This window comes from Chelon labrosus (genome assembly GCF_963514085.1).
Source record: "Chelon labrosus genome assembly, chromosome: 4".
Taxonomy (NCBI): Eukaryota; Metazoa; Chordata; class Actinopteri; order Mugiliformes; family Mugilidae; genus Chelon; species Chelon labrosus.
This window is the reverse complement of record NC_140340.1, coordinates 4,485,517-4,512,197: the sequence shown is the minus strand read 5'-3', so window position 1 is coordinate 4,512,197 and position 26,681 is coordinate 4,485,517. Positions and strand designations below refer to the sequence as shown.

Here is a 26,681-nt window from a genome sequence, read left to right as displayed (position 1 = left end):
CACGCCACCGCCACCGCCGCCGCCGCATGAGTCACTGCTCAAGGACGCGCCGGGTGCAACTGCAGTCTTTTCAAAGGGAGCTCAATTAGTTCCACTATTTTTTCCTTTTCTCTTTGTTATAGTTTGAGTCACTCTGGTTTCCCTCCTCACCTGTAGACCCGGTCGTGATAACATCTTCAAATATACTAGAATGATCAACCCCGCTGTTAGGAATTAGCCGCACAGTGTACTCGGTCTCAGGCTCAAGCCCCTCAATGACGTGGAAAGTCCTAGAGGTGTTTAAGGCCTCTGATATCTTCCAGTGACCCTCACCTGTGCAGAGGGGCGGTGAGGAACGTGTCATGAAAACACACATCTAGATTTTATCTAATGTAGAAATGTGATGAAAAGATGTACACACACACACACACGCACGATTAGACATGGTAGATGATTCACCAGCTACTCTATTCTATTAACTGGGGGAAAAAATGAAAAAAAGGTCAAAAGAGCTTACGGTTGTTCATATAGGCAATAAAAAACTCTGCGTGGGCTCCTCCAGATATCCAGCTGATATTTGCAAAGCTGTCGCTAACTGCTGAGCTAACGTTCAACAGGGCCGGGACTGATGGAGACGAGACGAGACGAGGGGACAAGGAGAGAAATGGCAAAGGAGGATTAGTAGAGGACAAAGCAGATGAAAGCTGTCGTTGAGTGTTTAGGAGTGTTGTCATTATCTGATGGCGCATTCTATTCTCTGGCAACAGCAGTGAAAGAGTAATGTGGATGTGGGAATGGAACCACAGGTGAGGCCTGCGAAGCTGAGTACACATCTACTAGGACCTTAAGGGAGATTTAGCACCAAAGACCTTTGGGTGATGGACACCCATATGTAACATATTTGCAATCCTTTCATTCAGATTATGTCCATTCATTCATTCATTCATGCGCTTTCTGCAACCGGTTGTCATTGGGGGCTGGAGCCTATCCCAGCTGTCATTAGGCGAGAGACGGGGTCCACCCTGTACAGGTCTCCAGTCTATCTCAGGACTAACAGAGAGAGACAGACAACCATTCACACTCACACCTACGACCAATTTAGAATCACCAATGAACTTAACCAGCATGTCTTTGGACGGTGGGAGGAAGCTGGAGAACCTGGAGAGAACCCACGCAGACACAGGGAGAACATGCAAACTCCACATAGTCGGGCTGGATTCGAACCCGGAGGCATCAGTGCTGACCGCCACGCCACTGTGCCGCCCTCAGATTATGTTATTTGCTCTAATTTCATTCGTTAATTTTACCATTTCTGTCTCTTATGTGATTATCTAAACGTCTCGTGCACGTCCCCACGTGCACGAGACATTGAATAATTGACAATAAGCAGAGGTGTATAGTAACGAAGTAGATGTACTTCGTTACACTACTTAGGTAGTTTTTTTGAGGATCTGTACTTTACTTGAGTTTTTTTTTAATCAGGACTTTTACTTTTACTCTACTACATTTAAAAGTTAAAAAATATACTACTCTGTTACTGTGACGTTTGCCACCTCGTTACTCGTTACAAATTAAAATAGAAATGTAATTAATCATCGAAGGATTATCTGGAATGGGCGCGTCCGAGAGGACGAGAGGAACAACGCACGGTACTCTCACGGAAGACGTTACCACACTGACAGCATCTCCTTCGGTAGAAGACGACAGTCACCCATGACGAGGAGATAGGAGGCACTTTTTTGTGTTCTTAGGCAGACAGATGCTTTATTTTGTTCTCAGGCAGACACGAGACACTTGATTCACTCTTTCTACAAGTGTTTTTTTGTTTTTGTTCTATCATACCACATCTATTTCATTCACCTGAAAGTGAAATAAAGAGAACAAGGGGAGAACCATTTTTGGTTGTTTTGCTTCTTTTTATGCGTAATATAAAAATACTTTGTACTTTACTTGTACTTATGATACTTGAGTATATTTTTTCACAAGATACTTTTGATACTTAAGTACATTTAATGTGAGCTACTTTAAGACTTTTACTCAAGTGATTTTCTTGTGGGTGACTTTTACTTTTACCAAAGTCATTTTCAGTTATGGTATTTGTACTTCTACTTAGTTATTTTTTTCAAGTACTTTATACAACTCTGACAATAAGTTACGTGCAGCAGCAGCAGCAGCAGCAACTTTCTTCTGCCCAACTAATTAAAACCCAAATATAATCTGACACGTAAAAGCAAGAAATCTTCACATCTGAGAAGCCGTTTGGTATTTTCTTCAAGATAAACGGTTAATCAGTGGTCAGAAATATCCCTGTCTGTCTAAATGCAACTAAGTGTTGCTTCAGCTCTAAATGAAACACTAAGTGTATAATTTAATTCAACAAAACAGCACACACAGTTAGTGTCCTAACCAAGGCGGTGATTACATGGTCTAAACTTTATTTTAGTTGGAGCCTACTAATCTGCTAATGTTGTGATTGATGTGCGTCATTAGTATGGAAAGCGTGTGCCCTGACAGCAGCTGTCTGAGCTAGTCAACAAAGCACCAGCCACTTCATTTCACCACGGCAAACATGCAAATCTTCTGCTGTGTCTCCAGCTCAGGTGCATTATTTGCTCAGGTGATAATTCAGTTCACAAGGACACCTGCGTCTGCGCCGTCCGTCCCCTCCCCTGCAAATGACACGCTCCGGCTAATGTTGATGGATTAGTCTGCGACTATGGTAATTCCAGTCATTGGAGGTGCGCGATGACTTCCACTGACATAGACTCTCCCCCAACTAAAAATATCCCAAGGCAGGTTGCTGTGCGTTGTCACTGTGCTCCTCAGTTTGCCGTTATGTGCCGTGGGAAGCAGCTGTTCACCCAGCAGGGAGCGATGCCCAGGAAGACGCCCCTTCAAAGTCAAGAGGCCCTTTTTTTTATTTTTAATATAAGGAGAGACCAGGAAATATTCTGAGACAGAGGATCTCAACAGCCTCCACTTATCCACTTATCTCAGTGTCTTGTAAATATCACTCTCCCGGTTTGAGCACACGCCTCCCAGGCATCGGCCCAGGAGGGCGTTCTTCCTCGCTATTTTCTCACACTGCCCCCGAACTTCTTGTCCCACAGCCGTGCTACTGTTTATCCAGCAGAAGATTACATGGAAATGTCAGGTGAATGCTGGGTCAATACACTGCCGCGTACGAGGGAGACCTGGTCCCAATAAATCAATCACTAACAATTAGACATATTTGTCCTGTTGGAGTGACTTCACTCCACGCTGTCGGATCGGGAAATAGATCTAGTATCCTAGATTTCCCTGTGGTGCAGCAGAGAAATTAAACCCAGCTCACAGCGAAATACAGCTGCTGCCGCCGCCTCACATCCCGGCTCTTTGTTCCAGCAAAGAATAGAAACCTGAAGGTGTATTTCACATCACGTCAGAGGAAACATTTGTTTGGGTGCATATTATTCCGTATTCATTTCACAGCTTTGGCTTCTCTTTGTGGGGTTTTTGGTGATTGTTGTGTCAGAATGCGCTGCAGCTCTACCTATGGTGGAACGAGTGGGTTTGGTCACTGGGGGCTTTGGAGTGCTTGGAAGTGAGGGGGAAGCTGACTCGCCTGAAAAGAAAGACAGATCTGGTGGTTATTAATTAGGGATGAGAGCTCCGGGGGGGGGGGGGCTACGTTCTACTGTTAGCACACATGCTATTTTCAGCTAAACTAAAATTAGTCACTACGCGATCTACAATTCAAAAACTACACTTTTACATTCGAGTACACACAAGGTGACGTGTTTTTAATTTTAAATTTTCTTTGTGTACATCAGTAAAAAAGAAAAAGGTCGGATGTGTCTCCGTGGGTCGGGCTCTTAAAGGATAATTTATTACCTCGGCTTGAGTTAGACATGTTGCCGCCGCTGTTGCTAGGGTAAAAGTCAATATTCGTTTACAATCACTAATGAGCCAAGATTAATAAGAATTTATAATCAGGTTACTCATTACCATTGCGATTAGAGAGGAAGCCACAAACTTTATCTAAGAAGAGGGTTGACATTTTTCTAATGAAATGAGGCATCGGAGTGCTCTCTGCTGATGGCAAGGGCACACAGCAGACAAGGTCAATTATGTGCAAAAGGCTTGAGTGTTTGGGGCTGAGGAATTATCTGCCAGACAAATAAAATATTTCAGCAGTTTGAGATTCAGACCCTGGCGATTTACTCAAGCCTACAACACCCGTACCTGTCTACGTCTCTTCAACTAAAGCATGCAATCTCTATCTAAAACTATCGGGACTGTCGTGCATGTCATACCGACAGAAACTAATTCAGAGCTATATAATTACAAAAATAATGTGTTAATATAAGCAGTCTTAGAGGAGTGTATATCTAAAGAGCGGTTTATGCCTCCGCGGGACTGGACGACGTAACCTACGTACGTAACCTACGTACGTAACCTACGCATGTAGCCTACACCGGTGCCATTTCGACTTGTGCGCTCGTCAGTCTGCCTCACTCTGTAACACCACCACCCAAACACTAGTCGGCGCTGTGTCTTATTTGCCAGTCGGGTTAATTTTTGTTTCCACTTCCTGCTTCACTTTCGACAATGGTGACTGAAACTTTTGCCAAAATTCCGCCGAAGACAAGTCGTACAAATGTTTGTTACTCCAAACCTCCTCAGTTAACCTTTCTTCGATGTGTTCCATCATTACTGATCCGAAACAATGTGGAGATGGAGAAGCAGTCGGAAATACTAAAAGCTGTTACATACTCCCCGAGGAGCGAGAACAAACTTCTCGCTCCTCGGGCTACGAGAACAAATCGACGTCATTGTGTTCTTGCAGTTTGTTCTCGACACTTGAACCGGACAGAACTTTTTTCTCGTGTGGTGTCCGGCAACTATTCTGTGATTGGTCACAAATTGTAAGTGGGCATGGTTAATGCGGAAATGCTAGCGGTAACTCTGTGACCACCCGGATGCTATATTCTCTCCTGGTTAGAGATCGTCATACTGTGTGTGGATGCATGCTGAATGAACGGCGTGATCCGATGTTCTTGTTCTCGCAGCGCAAGAAGCGAGAACAAATTTCTTGCTTCTTGCAGAGTATATAACAAGCTTAACCAAGCAGACCAATCACAGCTGTTGCGATCTGCGTCGCCGTGACGCATAGTTTAATTTCTAGGCAGGTGCACGTCAGGCTTGGTGTCGCCGTTCAGGTCTGCGCTGTCGCCATAGCTACGCCATCAAAGCAGCGCAGAAGCATAAACCGCCTATAAGTCAGAGCAGAAACACAGATCTACATACTGAGCCCAGTAGCGGAGGCCAAAGTGGAAGCTGCAGGAAAAAAAATAAAAATTACAAATGAAAAGACAGAGGGGACAAGCATTCGTGGCTAAGCAAGACGCACACTCTCACACACATTTCTAATACACACAGCATTTACAGAGCTCGTTCTGAAAGCGCTGCACGTTTTGGCATATGAGGAGGCAGACAGAGAAGAGGCCATTAAGAGAAGCAACACTGACATAGACGCACATGGTGTGGTTACCGCAAACAGCTTTCACCTCTACAAAACTGTAGTTTAGTACATAAAATGAGTCATTTTCCCCGTAATAATTTTATTTTTCTTTCCAGAATGCAAGTAAACAACCCCTAACAGCCAATTAAGTTTCTTTCTCTGATTGTAAGGATTATTTCAGTAAACATTCAGCACCTGCAGTGTCTTCAACATTAAGTGGAGCATTCTGAGCTTACATGACGGCACACTAAAATATCTTCGTGGGTTGCATTTGAACAACCATGGTTGCAGTATCTGTTGCTCCAGTCCATTCAGTGGACCTCAGGTGAATCCACGTACAGCTTCCCCGTTTCATTTCCCGTCCAGTCGCTCACGCCCGCAATCACGGAAGCGCGGCAGCTGAAGTACGGAGCGCGGTGCTCCACAAATGATACGTAATTGACAGGAAAAGATTACGCGCTACCAGCCGGCTCGACGTGATTACTTACCCACCAGCTCGTTCATGATTATACAGTTCAGTATCAAAACCTTTGGTTTCCCTCCTGCTCAAAGCAATTTTCTTTCTTAGCTGATCGTTTCATAGCTCACGCTCTCCTTCCAATCAATAAGCACTTGCTCTCTCATGACAGTGACAAATGAAAACCTCCACTACAGCCATGTGAAATTGTTTATCCACAAAAATTACTTACATGGAGATATGAAAAGCTCGGCTGCCCGGGCATTTATCACACTGCATGAATTCGGTGCTTAGCCTCAACTGGGCTCTGCTCCTCAGAGCTCCTGTGTTCTTGCCGTTTCGCTCACCCACCCACAAACCTGTCAGGACCCAAGCCAAGCGGCTCTCCGGGCTTCCCACCACTCACTTGTTTCCAGCGCGGTGGTGCACTCCTCGGTGACGACGGGCCCGCAGCCCACCGTGGTGCAGGAGCGCAGGTACAGCTTGTACTTGCTCACAGGCTCCAGGTCTCGCAGGATCCACTTGGTGGTGTCCGGGTTGCTGATGTCGACCGTCTGCGGGGGTCCCACTTCCTCCGTGTCATTAACTGCAAATAAAAATATATATGAAGCAAAAAGAAAAGTTAATGCTTTTAAATCGTACCCCGCAGCAAGATTATTATAAGGGTCAACATGTGGCTTTACGGTTCACAAATCCAGAGCATTCACTATAATGAGAGCCTATTTTCTTTTCCTAATGCCACTGCACCAGCACAAAAAGGAAACCTACCACGTTTCCTCTAATTGGTTTGTAATTACAGCTGGAACGATGGGGATAAGTGAAGGACTGATTCTACCCCCCACACACCATGTACTTTTACTGTGCTCAACTCATTTTTCCATAACAGCCATTAGCTTAGATGCAAGTACTTACGTATGCTTTTTAAATAAAAAAATAAAAAGCAATATAAAAATGTATATGAAATGGGATTTGTGAGTCTTCTGTCCGTGTCTTTAGGCTCTAAAATGTCCAATAAATCTCGACTAACCAGATTCACCCCTCTGCGTGATCGATGTAGGCGAGCATCGTGTTCTGGTCCAGTCTGAATCTACATCCCTCCTGGCCGTGGATATTTAAAACCTCATCAGGTGTCGTGAAAGAACTTGCACGGCCCTCGGCTTCAACGGCAATATTTGGAGGAACCCCACAAGACGCACGCTGGAGCCACCGGGACAGAAATACGACGGCCTTCGCGCCTCTGCTAGCAAGACGACTCGTATTGTTTAACCGGAAAGAAAAATCCTCCCAACTTTTAAGCTGTGGATTAAAGATCTCACGCATCATTTGACACGGGAGAAGATCTGCTACTCTAAGACAGGCTGTGCTCAGAGGGTTTTATGTTGTTACGGCAACTATTTATAACCTTCACAGAGAATATGAACACCAGGGGCGTTATGGCTTTGTGACAGTGACCCCATGCTATGTACAGTTGTTTTGTTTCTTTGTTTTTTTCCTCAGTTTATTTAACTCGTACTCTGTTAGTCTGCTTATTAAGTCGCTCCCTGCTCGCTGTTTGTGTGTAGCGTCTTCTTATAAGTGCACTGTCTCCCAGGTGTTTTGCACTGTATTGTTTGTCTTTGCACCATCTCTCATTCTTGCACCGTTTGCACTGTTCCTGCTGTTTGCACTGTTTTGAATTGTCTGCATAAGCTTGCACTCTTTATGCTCATATTGTATGTAGCTCCACGGTCCTGGAGGAACGTCCTCTCATCTCATTATGTACTGCACCTGCTATATATGGCTGCAATGACAATAAAAAATTCTTTCAATTTGATTTATGTGTTACTTATTTACCAATTCATTTTTTCTACTTTTAGTTTTGTCACTTATAGGTACTGTTCATGTAGTGAGGTACAGTACATGAACATTTTTAACAAGTTACTAACCGCTTACACCTGAACTTACTGTTCCTTCTTCCCCCTGTACTTATTTGTATCTGGCAAGTTCTTCTCTACCGACAGCTTGACATCACAAAGTATGTCTCGAGGGACTGTCTACAAAAAATTAAAGAGCATTTGATAACAAAATCATTGTGTAACAAAAGCTTGTAGTAACACTGTCAGTGTGTCAACAATTGTGCGATGTCCCCCGTTGTACTGTTGTCCGTACTTTTTTAAGTTTCTGTAGCTGCTATATAGATCAAGCTTTGGGGCGTTTTCACACCTACATACCTTCCCATCCAGGGAGTAATTCATACAATATTGTTCCGATGTTGATTTGAACCATGGTTCGGTTTGATTGGCCGCAAGTTTTGGCTAAAAATCAAATATGGAGCATCGGCAGCGAGTGTGTGCACTGGGATTTCGTTCTGTTCCGTGGTTCATGTACCACAAACAACATGTTCAGGCTATTTGCACAAAAAACGACCCTTTTGTAACACAACACGTTTCCACGAAGTAGGAGTTTTGAAAATTATGCAGTTACAATTTATTTCTGGGACTGGAAAACTCGTGATTGTGCCATGTAAGAACTTGATCGCATGACTTCCGTAAAACAGCTAAAAGGTGTTTGTCATCTACATAATGGGAAACTATTATCTTTAAAATGCTTAAAATAAATGCAGTTATACATCTGGGTATGAAATTTCATGAAATGTTTCGGGTTATGTTAATAATTTAGTTTGAAAAATAACTTTTTGTTTCTGTGGCGTGACAGAAATGATGCTTTCCTCCGAATGTCGGACCAAAACGAAAACTATTTCATTACAGCCACTTTCAGAAAGTGTTGCTACAGATTATGCAGCAGTAAAATATGTCAAAAGTATTTCTAAAAATACGTGTTAGATTTTCGATTTTCGATCTAAAATGTAGTTGAAGAATGAACCGTATACTGCATATGCTGCAAGACAACTCTGTCAGGTGAGCAGGTGTCTTCAGAAAAGACAAGTTTCATTTTTTTTTTTTTAGCTTAATTTCCCTTTAAAAATGTTACTTGTGTTTAATAGACCAGCATTTTATGACCTTCCCTTTACATCTTGAATTTATTTGTGTATTAGGGATCAGCGCTCAGACTCATTGAGGCTGGATGTTCTTTTTTTCCACTATGTAAAGCAGCCCGGTAGGTGGGGAGGTGGGGAGGTGGGGGGTAGCATTTATGTTCTTTGTGGCAAAAACAAACACAGCAGGTGTTGAGGTGACCTTTGCTGTGAAAAACTGCTACGTCTCTTTGGTAGAAGCAACGGAAACAATGACAAGAATGTATTGGTCTGCTTCTTTTTTTCTTTTTCACCTGGACATTTTTTATTTCTAGAAAAACATAATCATAAAAAAGAAAAAACGCTCAGAAAAAATGGTTGGGTAAATTATGCAATTATTATTACTTTCTCAGCTTCCTCTGAAACACTCAGGCCTGACAGCTGGGGCACAGGCTTTTTAATGGACTGAACTGGCTGAAGGCCGCGGACTTTGGCTCCTTCTCTGACTTCAGACAACAATATTTCCCAAATAATGGTCGACCTTGTGCAGTGTTGTTGAATTTAATGCAATTACTGTGCGAATTTTTACTAGAACGGTCTTAAGTGTTCAAATATGGGCCTAGATTGATCTGCGTTAAAACACAGACGCAAATAACATGAATAAACGATGAATCCTTCAGCGGTTTTTCTTTTTAATCTTGAATAAAAGGAGCTGCCGCGCCACGCAAGGGATAACGCAACTTAGTATTTTGGATGTGTAAGAGCAAATTGCTCCGAACAAACGGGGGGGAAAACGTTTTGAAATGATAGGAGAGATCGAGTGTGAGCCCTCGTCTTCAGTCTCTCCCTGAGAGGCAGGGAAACAGGCTATTCAGTCTGTATTGGCAGACCGCGCGCCAGGCTTTAGAGCGGGTGAACAGCTCTTTTAGGCGCTATGCCACCCACTCACTTTGGGGTACATTCAGAGTTTACATTCATCTAGTGGTTCAGGAAAGAACAGAATTTTGTGCTTGGGAACCCTTGCTATTACCACCACAAAATGTATTGGTACAGGAAACGAGCCATTGATCTTCTTTGGGTTTTTTAACTCTGGTAATCCGGCACGGGGGGGCGTCACAGTGGTGTGGTGGTTTGCACTGATGCCTCACAGCAAGAAGGTTCAGTGTTCTGTGGAGTTTGCATGTTCTCCCTGTGTCTGCGTGGGTTCTCTCCAGGTTCTCCAGCTTCCTCCCACCGTCCAAAGACATGCTGGTTAGGTTCATTGATGATTCTAAACTGGCCGTAGGTGTGAGTGTGAATGGTGGTCTGTGTCTCTGTGTTAGCCCTGCGATACCCTGGACGGGTGTGCCCCGCCTCTAGGCTCCAGCCCCCCCCCCCGCGACCCTCCAGAGGACAAGCGGTTACAGAAAATTAATGAGTTAATAACACGCTCAGTGTGTTAAACAACACATCACAATCCCGAGATGTGACGCCGTTAACACGGACGCAGACCTCAAACAGCTGCGTCGTCGCTTGAGATTCCACTTGCATCACCGGTGACACACTGACAGCTGGCTGCATTATCCTCAGCATTTCGCGCATGACTTCCTTCGAGGGGACGTGGAAAAAATAAAAAAAAATAAAATAAAAAGTCACACTTCAAAGAGTCCATACGCTTAATTGCTGTGGCACAATGAAAACGTCCTCTCCTGAAACACCGTACGACGCTCCGTGCAGCCGCCAAATCAAACTCAATTAGCCGGGAGAGGCGGCACTAAGACGTTGCTGGAAGTGAGCCGTTAGCTTTCCGTTATGACTTTTGTTTAAGGACAGCGGTGTGTGTGTGTGTGTTCAGTGATTATGTCCCCCCCGGGGGCTGTGAGCTATGCTGGAGATGTCCCCTGCAGACAGGATGGGGTCAGTAAAGCCGGACCTTAACAGACTGTGACACCGTTCGTTTTGGTCAGCACTACCTGAGCTACGAACGTGACACACGGGCCGAGCAGACAACCCTCCGCCCCTCCCCCCGCCCCGCGCGACATGTTTCCTACACGCACGCTCTGACCCTGGCCTTACTAGAGCAGCGCAATGATTTTTCGTGCCGAGGACCACGGGTTACACAATCACAGGCGGAACATAAATGCACCTTTCGTTCCCAAAACACACTCATGAAGCAGTGTACAAACTTGTCTGTGTCGTTGCAGTGCATCTTAGAGGAAGAGTCGGTGTAGCGCCAGTCAAATTGAAATATATGGTCTGTGTGCTTTTCTTGGGATGGTGCAAGCAGATGAGAAATTACGCAAACACAATTAAACACAAGAAAAGAAAACCTATTTGGGCATCATCGTAGTTGATATAACTGAGCATGAGGATAAGGCTTGTGGATACATACTGAGCTGGTACTCCAGGAGGTATCCAGTGAGAATCCCATTAGGCTCCAATGGCGGGGCCCAGACCAGAGAGACAGTATGCCTCTGTACATCTGTGACCCTGAAAACAGGATTTTTCTCTGGGACTGTAGGGGCCAAGAAGGTAACACACACAAACACACACACACAGTAAGCAGTCGAATTCTGCAACCCAGTTTCTTTTGCTATTATTAGTCTTTCCCTTCAGTAGTTGTGAATCAATACGCTCCATGCTGTTGTGTTTTTTTTTCCACAATCCTACCTCCCTCTGGGGTTTTGAAGTTGACGGGATGGCTTCCTGGGCCGTTGCCCCTCCCGTTGAAGGTCATGACGATGAGGCTGTACTCGGAGAAGGGCGTTAGTCCCGGTACCGTGGCGTGGTTCCGATCCCCGGGGATCGCCAGCGTGTGTTTGTCTCCGTGGCTCTTCTTTGAGTTCACCAGACTGCGCAGACGCCACCAGTTTATCTACGTGAGGAGAAAGACACACAGGGACGACCTCAGCGGCGGCGGCGGAAGCTACGAGGCATCCAACTTTTGAACATCATGCACGCATGCATCGCCCGGGAGAGAATTGCGGCGTGCAGGAAAACATTGAGCGGGCCAAGTAAAGGAGACAGAGCGGGGTGAGGGAAGCAAACGTTCAGAGCAAGGTCATGGCCGTTCCTTTTAAACTGTGTCTAAAAGAAAAGGTCTGTTTTTGAGGTATTACCCTGTAGCCTCCCAGATGTCCATGTAGCTTGTCCTTGTGTACTCGTGTCCAGCTAACCTTGACCACTGAGCTGTTCATCACCTCCACAGCTACATCATCAGGCGCTGCAGAGGGAACTGCAAAGGCAAACACTCATTAGACTCTACAGTACGCCGCAAGTAAGTCAAGGAAAAACAGAGCAGTGAGGCAAGACCAGACTGAGTCACTCTGGGAAAAAAAAAAAAACATTAATTGTTTTTTTTATTTAAAGCTACGTCAGAAGGGATCTGTCAAAAAAAGACAAAATACTATTTAGGAAGCTACAATTACTGATGGCCGCTTTAACAGCAACACCTACGAGGAAGGGAGCTCTAACCGAACGCCACGAAAACTAACGTCAAAGGACGGTCGAGCTAAAGGGGGTAACCGCTACGTTTCCTAAAACCACTTTGGAGAGAGGACACAGCAGTGAGGAAGTGTGATGACCTGAGGTGACCTCCCGAGGACAAGTCCAGAAGAAAGCTAAACAAAGGAAATACGGTGAACGTCTGCAGAGACTGCGGCTGCTCTCTTGAGAACGCTGCACTCGCTACAGACCTTGAAACTCAGTCAAAGTCAGACCCTCAATGTGAAACATTTCAACAAAATTGCAAAGCATATAAATAAATAACTTTAACACAAGTCTGCCTGAATATCAGTTCAAGAGAAAAAAATACCAGAATCACACGGAAATGAAAGCCACTGTACCACAGCTTCTATACGGAAACCATGTCCTAAAGACACACTGGCTAATTTGCGCCAGAAATGGCAACAAGAGGTGTATACGCCGATCAGCCACAACATTAAAACCTCTGACAGGTGAAGAAAATAACATCAACCATCTTGTGACAGTTCAATGTTCTGCTGGGAAACTTTTAGACCTGGCATTCATTGGTGTGGATGTTACTTAGACATGTAGCACCCGACTAGACCAGACCAGGCACCCCCACCCGATAGCAATGACACTCCTTGATGGCAGCAGCCATCCCCAGCAGGATGCAGCCACAAAAACACTTTAGGAGCAACTCAAAAAAACATGAAGAACAGCACAAGGTGTTGACCTGGCCTCCAAATTCACTAGATCCCAAACTGATCAAGTATCTGTGGGATGATCCACAGAGGCCCCTCCCCTCAACTCAAAGGCCAGACACCACAGGACACCCTCAGAAGGCCCATGTCCATTCTCTGATGAGTCACCACAAGGGAGACCTACACAATATTAGCAAGGTGGTCATAATGTTGCCCCTGATCGGTGTATGTCAATAAACTGCGGACAGGTTCGTCACTTTTATCCTCTAGAATCATCTCCTTTTACGGAAAGGCTGCATCAGCTGATGTTATAACCATCTGAGGGTAGACAGACGCCACAGCAGGCTGAATAACACCATTTATGACAAGGTGTTATGACCCTTGCTACCAGCGCCTTTCCATTTCTGTCTTTTATATCGTACTGTTACATGTTGATGCCACTAATACGCTAACTAACACAGCAACATGTAGAGATCTGGCAGACAGGGAAGCTACATTAAACGTGCAAAACAGCGACTACTGCTGCTGCAAATGCACAGAATGAGCAAATGTTTATAATGGCGTTGGCGATAGTTTGCTAACATCTGAGCTCTATTTTGGTCTCCACCGGAGAGGTACTGTTTGTTTCTTTAGCTGCTCAGTGCTTTAGTGGCTTGCAGCTAGCTTTGTCTGCACTGTTAGCCTAATTAGAGCAGGGCTGGTGACATAGCTAAGGATACCAGGTGATTAAAGTTTACTACTCACAGTCTTCTCCTGAGTAACCGGTCACTATCCTGGGCTCGGGCCCCCAGCCCTGATGGTTCCTGGCTTGGATCTTGATTTCGTAGGGCACAAAGGTGGGGGTGTCCCTAACGACGAACGAGTGCCTCTTCACCGTGTGCTCCTCCCAGTCTTCTTCCACATCCTGTCGTCTGTAACTCACCTTATACTCCAGACCGGGGCCGTTGTGCTCGATGGGTAACAATGGCTAAACAATAAAAGAAAGCAAAAAGTAAAAAAAAAAAGAAAGAAAGAACTGAGGCTCGAAGGGTTTCATTGAGACGCTCGCAGTTGCGTAAGATGCTTCTTGTATTTGCCAGCTCAATGTCACTATATCCATGGGATTAAAATGACAAGCTAGCCCACTGAACTGTGCTCGGAAACGCTGGTGGTGTTTTATCCCACTGTCTAATAAAACAATGGAACAATTGACCTGGTCTTGCAGCGAGGCTTCTCTTTGATACGGGCCGTGCTAAGACGTCGCAGATGAAAAGATTCCTCACAGAAGTCGGACCGTGAGAAATAGAATGAGATGCCATTATCCACAAAAGCAAATCATTAACAGTGGGAGAGCTCATGAATCCGGGGCTCAGGAGCGACGTTACCATGACAGAGCAACCGGATAATAAGCGGAGGGGAGATTCATCTTTCTACAATAAAGCCGAATATATTACTGTGAGTGTTAAAAGAAAATTGTCCTTTTCACAGCCTTCATTTCTCTTTCTAATCAAAGAAAAAGCAGCTTCCAGGGGAAATTCATTCACGGTGGTTTTCTAAAGATGTGAACTGCAGAATGAAATATCAAAAACGGGCCATTTCCATTTCTTAAAATTCCTATTGGTAATTAATCTATGAAAGATTGATAACACTTCATCTCTGCTCTCTTAGAGAAATTCTTTGTCTGCCAAAAGCTGAAGCAGAAGTGAATTATTCACTTTGCAAAGGCATGCCACGTTGAAGAATTTGGAGTAAGGGGATAATAAAAGACCAAACTCTTTTTCTTACCTCCCAGTTGATATCCATTTCATGTGGCAAATGACCTTCGATTTTGATGTTTTCAGGGTTCTTGTCGGGGGCTGTAGAAGAGAAGGAATATAGATTTTTGTCGGCATTGTTAGCGGAGGAAACCCCGAGCGAAACTGGCGCACGGGAGAGCAGGTTCTCAACAAGAGTGGAATCAATTATGTAGCGGGTCTGGGTTTTTGAAGTTCACAGAGCGGCGGCGTTGGCAGCTCGCGCGGCCTGCAGGACCTTGTCAAAAAGCGTAATAAACAACGAAGGGAGGAATCTTCAGACCTGCCGCGGGGGTTTTGTATCTCTCCGTGGGCTCGCTGGCGGGACCCTTCCCCACGGCGTTCACGCCAGACACCCGGAAGCAATAGTCGACGTGGCCGTGGAGTTTGAGGACGGCCGAGTTGCGGTTCCCAGGTACTCGGAGCAGCTCCTTCCAGTTTCCCGGCTCCCACTGGCTCTCCTCGTACTCGACGATAAACTCTGTTGACAGGCATAAAGACAATCACAGCAGTCCCTCAACTCTGCGGTTCTTGCCAAAGAATTGCTTATCTAACCACCAGCTGTGCAGTAAACTCCTGAAACCCCGCTCTGGGCATGTAGATTCCGAAGGGAGGCTAATCGTAATTCATGCTCGGATGAACCAATAATGGATTCATATTGTACAAGATGCTATCAAACAAGTGCATTTACACGCAGAATAATGCCAAAATGTGTTATGTCATGTTAACGCTTTCACGCTGCTTCAGTGTGCGGTGTCTGTGCTGACACCTGCACGCACAGATGCTCCTTGTTTTTTTTACCTGTGGTTGAGCTGTTGTGATCGTCCCCGGGGATCCATTTCAGCGTCACACTTTTGGTCTTGTGTTCAGACAACACCAAGTTCTCAGGTGCATCTGGGACATCTTAAAAAAATAAATAAATAAATAAATAAAAATCATCACAACAGCGTGGCGTTGGAAAATCACAGACACATCAATCTCCGCTGCAGGAAAAGGCCAAGGGGACAAATGTTCAATCAAATCATCCCCAGAGTCAGAGGATGTGGAACGAGCCGCGTCGCCGTATTGGCTGCTGCCACCGCTGTTCTTTCAGACTTTGAGATGTCAACAATATCTCGGAGGGGGCTGTCAGACGCAGCGGCGCACTAATAAAGCCGTGCTCTGCGTTTCCACGCTCCGCGCTGGCTTCCTGACATTTTGATCACGTTATGAATGTGTCGCACATTAATGTAGAACCAGAGGTCCGTGATCCTCGGGCTCAGAGCAGAAACGGCGCTTGTATCCCGTACGCTGGCTTACCTAGGACCACGAGCAGGGCTGTGGCCGTGTCTCGGTCCACTGGAGTCTTTGCCACACACGTGTACAGCCCTTGGTCCCTGTGGGTCACGTTGATAATGTGAAGAGTCCCGTCTTCCACAAAGTATCTGCTGACGGAAAACGTGGTTGATTGACAAAACTGAAAAAGCAAAGTGGATTTGCAGCAGCAAGGACTGAGCCAGTATATTACCTTGAATTCTCAGTGTAGTTGAGGCCTATCTCCATATCATCTTTTTCCCACAGGAGCTCAAAGTCATTGATGAAGGACTTGTCGTACTCTGCCGGGCATGAGAGTTGGGCCGTGGTGCCTATTAAGACCCGCTGGTCCTCCGGGGTCACCACTATCCTGGTGGGATCTTCCACAGACAGGGCCCAGTTAGTTACGTTTCAAGGACTGTGTGCTGCAGCAAACATTTATTTTTTTATTTTTTCCACGTAAAACTGTTTACCTTTTACATAAAGCATGGCGGTGATGGCGGACGTTCCCTCCGTGTTTTTAGCCAAACACGTGTACTGGCCCATGTCGTCTTTCTCGGCGCCGTAGATCTCCATCGAGCCATTGTCGTGAACGGTGAACCTGGGTCCCTCCACGGATTCGGACGAGTCGTCTCGGCTCCTGGAAAACATTTAATAATAAGAAGAAAATCAATAATCAAACTGGGCAAACATTACACTGTAGAAGAAACTGGTGTGCAGAGAGGGACTGTATGCATCAACCAGTTGAGATCTACTGCTCTCTGCTGGCGTATCCGAGCCAGTATTTGAGAAACGGCACCCTCACCAAGTGATTGTGGAAGGCGGAGAACTGAAGACCTTGCAGTGCATCATCACCCCCTTCCTCTCCACGGCTGAGTATTCCTCCCAGTCTTTGGTCAAAATCATAGGGGGCAGATCTGAAAGAGACGAGAAGCAGAACGTAATCAACAATCTGAGGTCGTTAGAAAAACAGGAGGGAACTAGGCTCGTGTTAACTTCATGTGGAAAGCAGAGAGCGAGATCAGGTCTGTATTCTTAGAATTCGGTGAAACCGTAACAAACTGAGGCAGATAATTGTGGGTTAAATGAGGTGACAACCCCGTTGCCTTACCTGCGCGTTAATTGCGGGATTCTTTGTGTAAGAAAATGACTCAGCTGTCAGGTTGTCAGACACGTGAAAATGAAATCAAAGTGGCAAACAATGGAATAATGAGGCAGCCGAGCGTGTGCACGTTATCAGTTGTAGCCAAAGCCCCCCATTAAAACGGTCTGTCGCTACTAATTGTTTACAAAGGCAGCGACTGGGACTCAACATTCAGGCTCTGCCCAGCTTTATTAACTCCCGTGTCACCGAGAACGAGAGCAAACTCGCCACTTTTGAGCGCAGTGATGGGAAGCAGCATCCTGTCTTTTAGGTTTTTTTCTTTTTTTTTATCGGCACTTGTAAAGCAGCACATGTTTGTCTCATGGCGCTGGAATCAGTATGGGACTGAAGGGGGAACTTGTTAGCATATAAATGGCAGGGAACGGGGCTCGCTGCTCCGTAGGGACAGAAGCTAGCTTGAATGAAGGAGTACAGCTTGTGGACGGCTCTCCGTTCCCTGGGCGCCTCCCCGCTTTATGGGCATACGCCGGCATCTGCGCCAGCTCTCGAGCTTGACACATCACTCAGCAGTGACTCACCGCTAACTAACTAACACCTTGAATAGAATCATTTCAAGGAGAAAACCTGCTGGTAACTGAAGCCACGGTGCACCAAAATAAAAGCAGCTGTACTTACTCATAATCATGATGTTGGCATTGGACAGAAGGGTTCCATGTCTGTTGGAGGCCTCGCACTGATAGACTGCACTGTCAGAAGTGTTGGCGTTATGTAGAACTATCGTATCGTCGAATATCTTCCTGTTGGCTGCCGGGGAGTCTGCAAGAGATCAAAGATACAAGTGAACACAAAGGTTTTGACTGAAGGATAACTAGACACAAAGCATGCACTGGGTAGAACTGTTCCTACTCCTCCAGATGCTCTGCTAACCATTCATTGAACTGCAAAACAAAATAGACATACAGCCCCAAAACAAACACAATGAAGGCAAATGTGGGGTTTGTTGAACTATGTTTTCAGAATTGACTTTCTGATTACCTGTGGAACCAGTGTGTCAATATCCAGTCACTATCTCCACACACACAATGGAAATCAACAACAACACATGATGAAAGGCAAAATCAATGGAGCTTCCAGGCCTTCCTCTAGTTTGTCAAAAGCTAGCAACTGCATTTTGTCCGCTCGTCAAAACTCAAGTTGCAGCTGCAACAGGCTAAGCTAATCATGGTATCTTTTGCTTCTTGACACCAATACCCATAATACAATTTGAGCTCAGACTGTTAGACTGGAGATTGTTGACTTTTCATGAAACCCGTAACTCTCCCAGATGTTCACCCGTTTTCAAACTTGTGCTCTTCAGCCCCAGCAAAACAGACTCAAATTACATTACTTTAAGAAATCTGATTTTGTTCAACTTCTTCAGGCTCCACACGGGGCCTTGTGTAATTTTTTTGCAAGCAAAAGCACGGTCACCTCTCAGCTTCCTCTTTGTCTTTGGGACAACTAACTAACTGACCTGCCGACTCGAGAGCGTGACGTGGCGTACAGCTGGAGCAGTTCAGACGGACACTGTGGGGCAAGGCCATGAAAGACATTTAACAACAAATAAAAGAATTTTAAATTCAATTGGAAAGCGAACCGGGAGCCAAAGTGGTAACAAGCTCAAAGAAATACTTTTAAGAAACTTTATTGGTCAACAGCATAGACCGTATAAAGATGGACCACGGAAAAAGCTCTTCAAAAGTGAAGCCAAAGCAAGTAGAGCTCCCCCTGGTGGCTGGCTGCAGCATAGGTCATAAACTCCACCCCCTGGGAAGGCATTGTCCATATTTATATACAGTCTATGGTCAACAGTGAAGGATTCTATAATAAAAGGACACCTCAGAGGATAACCTGAATGCAACAAACCTGGTTGACCTCCTGACCTTCTAAAATTGATTATTTAATAGACAACATGTTTTTGTCCCAGTTTGTTGAATTCAATTTTTACCTTCCCTGTGCATTGAGCACTTTCCTACCCACCACTGGACCCTCCGTGGGACGAAGCAAAACAACATGAACATTTAGCACTTTAGCGAGTTTAAAACCGTGCAGTCTGTCCGTGAGTCAGCCGCCAGTTAAGGGAGTCTAAAGGGAAACAGCTGCGGGACTGACCCTTCAGAGGTACGCCGTTCACCCTCCACGTAGTAGTCGGCTGAGGAGTCCCAGTGGCCGAGCACTTGATGAGCACGTCTGAGCCGATCATACTGAGCTGACTCTCCGGCTCGAAGTCCCACTCCGGAGGCTCTGGGAACGCACAGACCACATGGTGTTATCAAACTGACAAGTGTCACGCAGCATAAGCAATTTAAAAGAAGGCACAGTGAAGATGATACAGAAAATCGAATAAAAAAAATAAATAAATAACGGCTGCACACGCTGACACTTGATATTAAAGGTGTTGTTTTTCTTTAGATTTGGAATTTGGGGCGTTGCATCTACAGAGATATAATATAATCCCATATAATCGTACTCCTTTTTTTAAATGAACGGCACATCATTTATACTTTATCCAAGTAATGGACAATCCTGAGATGCCATTTTATGCTGCTGCATACGTCTGTTGGCTTATACTATCATATTCCTTTGTATTTTATTGCATTTATTTTATTTTTATTTTTACACCTTAGCTATTTCCCTTTTTACTAGTGGTCTTCAAGTGTTTATTTATTTATATATTTCTTTTGTGGATGAATAAAGTCTCTAAAATCTAAGTCTGAGTCTAATTCTTCAATTCAGAGGGATGTATTGTGTAGTTTTATTGTACGCCAATTATCTGGCAGCTATGGTTACTGTTTGTAGCTTTCAGTTTCACAAACTGTTGAAGATAAAACCAGGTTGGAGCTGGTTTTCAGACATCTAAGAAGTGGTCGTCCTGTCACGGTACTGAATTTTGGTCTCCCTTTGCTTTGTCGCTATGTCATGAGTTTCAGTTTTGGACTTTTATTCGGTTTCATGTACATCCATCCTGTTTTACCTTGAAAAGATTCTTGTCCCTGTGTCTTTCAGTTGGTTTTTACTTCTTTTCCCGACTGGTTTCACTTGTGTCTCGGTAACCCAAACGCCCCCTGTGTGTATCTATAGCCCTGTCAAGTCAACTGTTACCTGCCTGTTGTCCAGTTGTTCCTGCCCGTCTTCCCTTCTCTGATAAGCCTGTTTATCTTCTGATTGGATGACACCTTTTGTTGGATGTGCGTTTTTGAACTAGACCTGCTCACCTCACCTCCGCAGCGCCTGTTTGTTCTTTTGTCAGTCCTCATTAAACTGACTTTGAGTAGTTCATCCTGACATTCGGGTCCTCTGCCTTCTTCTGACTTCGTTCCTGCTGCTATTCTTTGTGTTTATTTGGTGTTTTACTTATTTTTTTTTTATCTCTTTTGTGCACCGTCCTTTGAACTTTGTGCTGCTGCAACACTGCACATTTCCCCAGTGTGGGATAAATAAAAGGATGTTAGATCGCATCGTATCGTATCGTGTTTGAAACCCGAATAAGTGAAACTGTAGCTCAAACTATGAATACAAATGAGTGTATCAGAGCTTTATTACCTGACCTTTCCTCCATTGCTGGTCACGATTCAACAGTGAGAAAGACTCTCCACTTCAACCAACAGTAAAACGCTACTTACACATGATGTATCAGAATAGAATATTAACACCCTCTTATATGACTTATGAAGGGCCCATTGTGCTTGTAGTGCTTCTATACTTTGAGCTTTTACTTGTTAGGTACTCATTTTACATTGTTTCTCTGGAGTACTGCATTAGAGCAGCTGCTGGTGTTAAGTGGAAGTGTAACCGTAAGTGAAGGTCAGTCTATTGCTCAAATGGCAGCTACTAAGCAACTCGGCTGTAAGCGATGACACCTGTGTAGGCTTTGCGGCTCGCTCCTCTTACCCTCCACTGTCACTGTGAAGTAGTGGACGGCCTCTCCGAGCGTGTTCTTCGCCTTGCACATGTACTTCCCGCCGTCGTCCTGATCGGCTCTCGGCACGATCAGGAGTTTCCCGTGATTCTCAAGTTTGGCTTTAGCAGGAAGTTGGTGGCCTATCTTCTCCCATTCGACCTGCGGAGTCGGACTGACAGGGAACAAATGGTGAGTCTAGACGTAGTTCGATATCAGGCATAACATTATGACCTAATAGTCTCCATTGTGGTGACTCATCAGAGAATGGACATGGGCCTTCTGAGGGTGTCCTGTGGCGTCTGGCAACAGAATGTTGTTAGTGGGGGGGGGGGGGGGGGCTTTGAGGTGAGGGGCCTCTGTGGATCATCCCACAGATACTTGATCAGTTTGGGATCTAGTGAATTTGGAGGCCAGGTCAACACCTTGTGCTGTTCTTCATGTTTTTTTTTTTTAGTTGTTCCTAAAGTGTTTTTGTGTGTGTGTCTGTGTCAGGCTGCATCCTGCTGGGGATGGCTGCTGCCATCAAGGAGTGTCAATGCTATGGGGTGGGGGTGTCTGGTCTGGTCTAGGTGGGTGCTACATGAACACCAATGAATGCCAGGTCCAAAAGTTTCCCAGCAGAACATTGAACTGTCACAAGATGGTCAGTGTTATTTACTTCTCCTTTCAGAGGTCATAATGTTATGCCTGATCGGTGTATATCTAAAATGACAAAGGGGTGAATTTTGAAAAAATACATTTGGTTTGTTTTTGTAAATTAGGAGAGTAAACACCCCTCATAGTGTAAGAGAGTTAATAATAAGCTTGTGTTGCTCACAATCCTTCAGCAATACACTCCAGTTCCAAGTCTTCTCCCTTCACCAGCTTTGTCGCTGATCTGACACCAGAGGGCGTCAGAAGAGTTGGTCTCCTGTCTCGAATTGCATTAGCTAAAAAAGTACAACAGAGAGAGCACAGTGGGTATCAGTGGCTTGCACTCATGGCTCACACACACTGCTGTTTACACATAAGACACAAAATACACTCCAGAAACTTACCACCATCAGGACTGTCACTTTTTCCTGAAATGGAGGTGGATGAGAACAAAAGAAAAGACAAAATGAACATGAGGACAATGAGGATGCGTCATGACAAACCATCACAGAGATCAAAAATCACACGACACGAAACCAAAGAGACGCGCGCAAACGAGACAACGTGACACTGGGGGATGGCTTTTGAAGCGCTGCGGCGAACGTGGATATCGTGTCGGGGGTGCGATGAGTGATCTGAGAGCAAATCAGGGCTCGCGTCAGCCCCGAGAGGCCCGAGAGACGCCTACTTGTCTTGACGACGACGGACATGGCGGTCTTCTGGACGATGGTCCGTATCCTCGGGAAGGCGGCGAAGCAGCAGTAGTCCCTCCGGCTGTCCCTCTCCACGGCGTGGGAGAAGTAGAGGTCCCCGTTCAGGCCCACGGACACCCTCTCGTCCTGTTCGATGTGCTGGAGATCTGAGCGCGGGAAGACGAACAGCTGCAGTTACTTTTCAGACAAAGACTTTACATGTAAAACAGCTATATTTTTATATATATTTATGTATTTTTACACACATTTTATGACCTTTTCATGAAATATCAGAGTCCCCTTTGGGTCCCTCAACACATGTTTCACAGAGCCATTAAAATGTCAGACAAATGACTCCCCTTGACTTCATTTAAATTACTGAGGCACAAAAAGATATCTACAAAATATACACTTTTTTTATACCTCATTAATAAACTAAGCTTTATCACACAAGACGAGGAATCCCTGGACTAGACTCCCAAACCTCTCACAACGCAAAGAAAGCTGGCTGCTGCTGCTGCTGCTGGCTCCAGCTACGACAGTGAAATTCAATAATGCATTGAAGCCCGAGCATAATGGAACTGGATGCTTCCTCCGTAGCTGCGGTGGAGTGGCTTTATCTTCGCGGAGTGCCTGTTTGGCGTTATCCCACACCGCGCATCCCCCGTATCACATTGTTCGGCCCCCGGCGCTGATGATACGATGATACGGGTGAAATATTTCAACTAATTATGCTCCCGTTTTCTGTGAAAAGACTCTCAGAATGAGCTTGAAAATGACTGAGTGTCCCAAGTGTTTTGTATTGTCTGTATTGTCTTGTTAGTCTTTGCACCGTCTCTCTTTCTTGCACTGTCTGCACCGTTTGCACTGTTTTTCTATTGTCTGCATAAGTCCCTTGTACTGTTCTTCGTCCTGCGTCTTCATGTAGCTCCATGGTCCTGCAGGAACGTCCTCTCATCTCACTATGTAGTGCAACTGCCATATACGGTTGAAATGACAATAAAAACTTCTTCGACTCCCCCCTCCTTTGGACCCTAAATGCTTTTATATAAATACGTTTTAAATATCCCAGACACACAGCAGGAGTGAGAGGTAAAGCTTGCATTGTTAAAATAATAAATTCATCAGAAACGTTGGTACAGCTTACTGATAGTCATCCAGTAGATCTGCAGAGGAGGTATTCCTTTAGGCGGGTCGCATTTTAACGTAAAAGGCTGGCCTTCCTCCACCACCACAGGATCTAGCGTCTCTTTAGGGAATTTAGGGACATCTAGAAAAACAAAACAGCAGGTTAATGTAGTCGAAAATGATGTATGCATGTTGCAGTTCTCGTCTTCTCCAGCAGATGGCACTAACACCATTCTTGATTTCTGTGTGGAGCATGTGTTTTCTGAGCTCTGTTATCATTCAGCACACTGGATCCATTTTTTTTATTTTTTTTCCCAGTTTTTGGCCTGCAGAAACAAAACAGACATCGCTACTAGCATCACGTGTGTGACTGTCACCACTGGTGAGCTTTGAAACCTAGCCAAATTTGGGAAAAGTCCCCTGCGGAGCGGATTTTCTGTGAGAATTTATGCGCCGGGCCTGGGAACAAAATGAAAAATGTAGCAAAGGAAATGATGGAGAGGCTAAATCACATCCAATGTTTCTCTTCGCGCGGGCCTATAGATGAGATGCTGCGAGGGGTGGAGCTCTCAGGAGCCTCAATGACTTTCTGCCACATCCAATACAATGAAAAGCACACAGTGGAGAGGTGCAGTCATTATATGGGGTCCTGAATCATGTTGAAAGCGCTGTAACAGAGCACCCCACACACACACGGATATGGAAGAAGGTTACTCACTGGGCACAATGAACTCAATCTCCTTCGATATGGCGGTCCCCAGTTTGTTTGAGGCGTAACAGCGATAGGTTCCCTGGTACTCTGTAAGGTTCCCATTATTTGGAATCACAAAGGTCCCAGAATTCTCTTCTTTCGTCAGGCGGGGGTCTAGAAAGGGGTCGAATTCCTGGCCGTTCTTTGTCCAAGTGAATCTGCATAGAGAAAGCCAGAACTGAAATCCAAGTCAAGTCCTTCAGCTAAAAACTGCAACATGCTCATTTTAGAAAGCCCCAAAGACGCTGATGGTAAAGTGTTTGTTGTCGGTGTCTGTTTAGCTGCTACCCGTCTCTCCATCCTCTCAGCTGCAGTGATGCGAGGTTCAGTACTCACTCTGGCTCAGGATTCCCTTTGGCTTCACACGTCATGGGGAAGCTCTCGTCGAAAGGGAACGCGATGAGAGAGCTGGGCGACTGAGCCGTGATGGTGGGCAGCTGCTCAACTGGGCAAAAGAAACAAAATCAAAACAAAACAAGCAAGCATAACAAATGAGAGGCGCAAATTACAAGCCTTTATATACAGAAGTGCATTCAAAAGTATGTAATGTACAGAATGCTACTACGGCAGTGGTTCCCAAACTTGGTGGCTCGTCACAACCCCTCATCACGGCTTTCGTGGCCTTAGAGAAGATACTTTCCTGGATTTACCAGCCTATACTTTTATTAAATCATGTAATGGTGACATATATTTGGCATTTTTAGCAGTTTGAAATGTGTCAAGAAAACAGCAAAAATGTCAAAAACTAACCACATGAAGGGTTTTGAGCATAGACTGTATATAAATATGTACAACACAACTCCACTACCTTGCACTGGTGAAACTGACACTACTATCCAGGGGGTATGGGCGGCGCCATCTTGTAAGTTTGGAGCCACAGTCTGGGCAGCTCGGTCCGAGAGTGTAGCCATGCAGAGCCACGATACCGATGCCCCGCCCACACTTCCTCCAGACTCACTCGCGTTTTCGTTTAATTAATACTACGCTCTGCTCTACCTCCACCAGTTATAAGGAAATGCTGGATTATACTGATTATAAAATGAGTAAATAATTTATTTACTCATTTTTTCCCCACTCTCACGGCCCTATGGGACCGATTCACAGAGCGGTTGGCATGGCAACTGGTGGTCATCCAGACGTCACACCCTGTTTCTATAGCGTCAAATAACTAAAAAAAAAAAACCTATTAGAAAAATGAACACTTGTACAGGCATCAGTATCATATTAACTACTAAATGTATTTTACGTGTACTTTAGTGTTTTAGCTTGGCCCAAGTCCCATCCACTAACATGGAGGGGGTGGAGCTTATGACCTATACTGCAGAGGAGCTGTTCCGTTGTCCATCTTTAATATACAGTCTATGGTTTTGATGCCCAGATTGGGAACCACTGTAGTATGATGTCTACTACTGTATGTGTCTATACTCAGAGTTTTATCCCAGAACACAGCTTGTTAATTTGTATTTAAATTGTTTCGTTTTGGCATAAAACTCTTCATTTAGTCTCACATGGTCTTGAGGACAAAGCTGTGACATGTGGTGAGGATGTAAAATGCAGCAACACAAAATTAGTATCATGATCTGATGTAAAGGGAAAAGAAATGAGTCCCACGAGCTAAAACACAAGTGTAGTGGAGTCATGACTGATGACACATTCAGACTCAGAATCAACACATATGTCTGTGAGTAAAGCTGCTGCAGAGCTCGACAGGAGGACGACACTAATAGCAGCTACAGCGCGTCAGAGTGAACTTACTGTTTACGAGACGTAAAACTAGATAATCCGTGGCAGCAGGGTGAAAATAAACAGAGGCAACAGTCAGCAGTTTGGGACTAAGCTCTTCTTGTCACAACTATTCTCTTCACACACAAAAACACAACAATGCAAAAAAAAAAAGACAACTGAAAAAGCTTTCTTTCTGCCAGTGAGCCCAAAAACATGCATTTACAAAAAACTTGTTTAAGCTTCTTTATCAAGCCCTTCAGAGATATTTCGGAATAATTCATAGGGAGAGGTTAGATATGCGTTTCCAAGGAAACAGGCATACCATGCTTATCCGACACGAAAAGCACCTGATTCAAACAAGAGAATAGCTGTGGATGTATTCAATTCAAACAACATTTTACGACTGTAACGCTTTATTTCCCTCTAAATTATTCAACGCTTTTTCTTATGAAAGCACTTGAAGGACAAGTTCTCCGTGGAGGAGCGCAGACGAGAGAGGGAACCTGCTTCATAAATGATTTCCCTGAAGAAGCTTTGTGTTGTGTGTTAAATAAAAGTTAAGTGTCACTTAATTATGTCAGAATTCAGCCAAGAAGTGATTTACT

General features: G+C 44.9%; 1 protein-coding gene across 1 annotated transcript in view; it reads right to left on the bottom strand.

The window, feature by feature from the left end:
* Positions 1-26,681, bottom strand: part of chl1b (cell adhesion molecule L1-like b) — a 71,876-nt gene that overhangs the window by 7,383 nt on the left and 37,812 nt on the right. The window contains exons 3-23 of the mRNA XM_084543631.1: positions 24,688-24,796; positions 24,319-24,509; positions 23,620-23,742; positions 22,469-22,639; positions 22,185-22,208; positions 21,965-22,076; positions 21,138-21,319; positions 19,359-19,490; positions 17,883-18,023; positions 16,908-17,019; positions 16,576-16,742; positions 16,317-16,482; positions 16,109-16,233; positions 15,611-15,712; positions 15,093-15,290; positions 14,802-14,872; positions 13,782-14,004; positions 11,991-12,106; positions 11,542-11,746; positions 11,264-11,386; positions 6,346-6,525 (exon numbers count right to left, since the gene is read on the bottom strand). Coding sequence (XP_084399757.1) covers positions 6,346-6,525; positions 11,264-11,386; positions 11,542-11,746; positions 11,991-12,106; positions 13,782-14,004; positions 14,802-14,872; positions 15,093-15,290; positions 15,611-15,712; positions 16,109-16,233; positions 16,317-16,482; positions 16,576-16,742; positions 16,908-17,019; positions 17,883-18,023; positions 19,359-19,490; positions 21,138-21,319; positions 21,965-22,076; positions 22,185-22,208; positions 22,469-22,639; positions 23,620-23,742; positions 24,319-24,509; positions 24,688-24,796 — 2,973 coding nt within the window. The remainder of the gene's footprint in view (positions 1-6,345; positions 6,526-11,263; positions 11,387-11,541; positions 11,747-11,990; positions 12,107-13,781; positions 14,005-14,801; positions 14,873-15,092; positions 15,291-15,610; positions 15,713-16,108; positions 16,234-16,316; positions 16,483-16,575; positions 16,743-16,907; positions 17,020-17,882; positions 18,024-19,358; positions 19,491-21,137; positions 21,320-21,964; positions 22,077-22,184; positions 22,209-22,468; positions 22,640-23,619; positions 23,743-24,318; positions 24,510-24,687; positions 24,797-26,681) is intronic.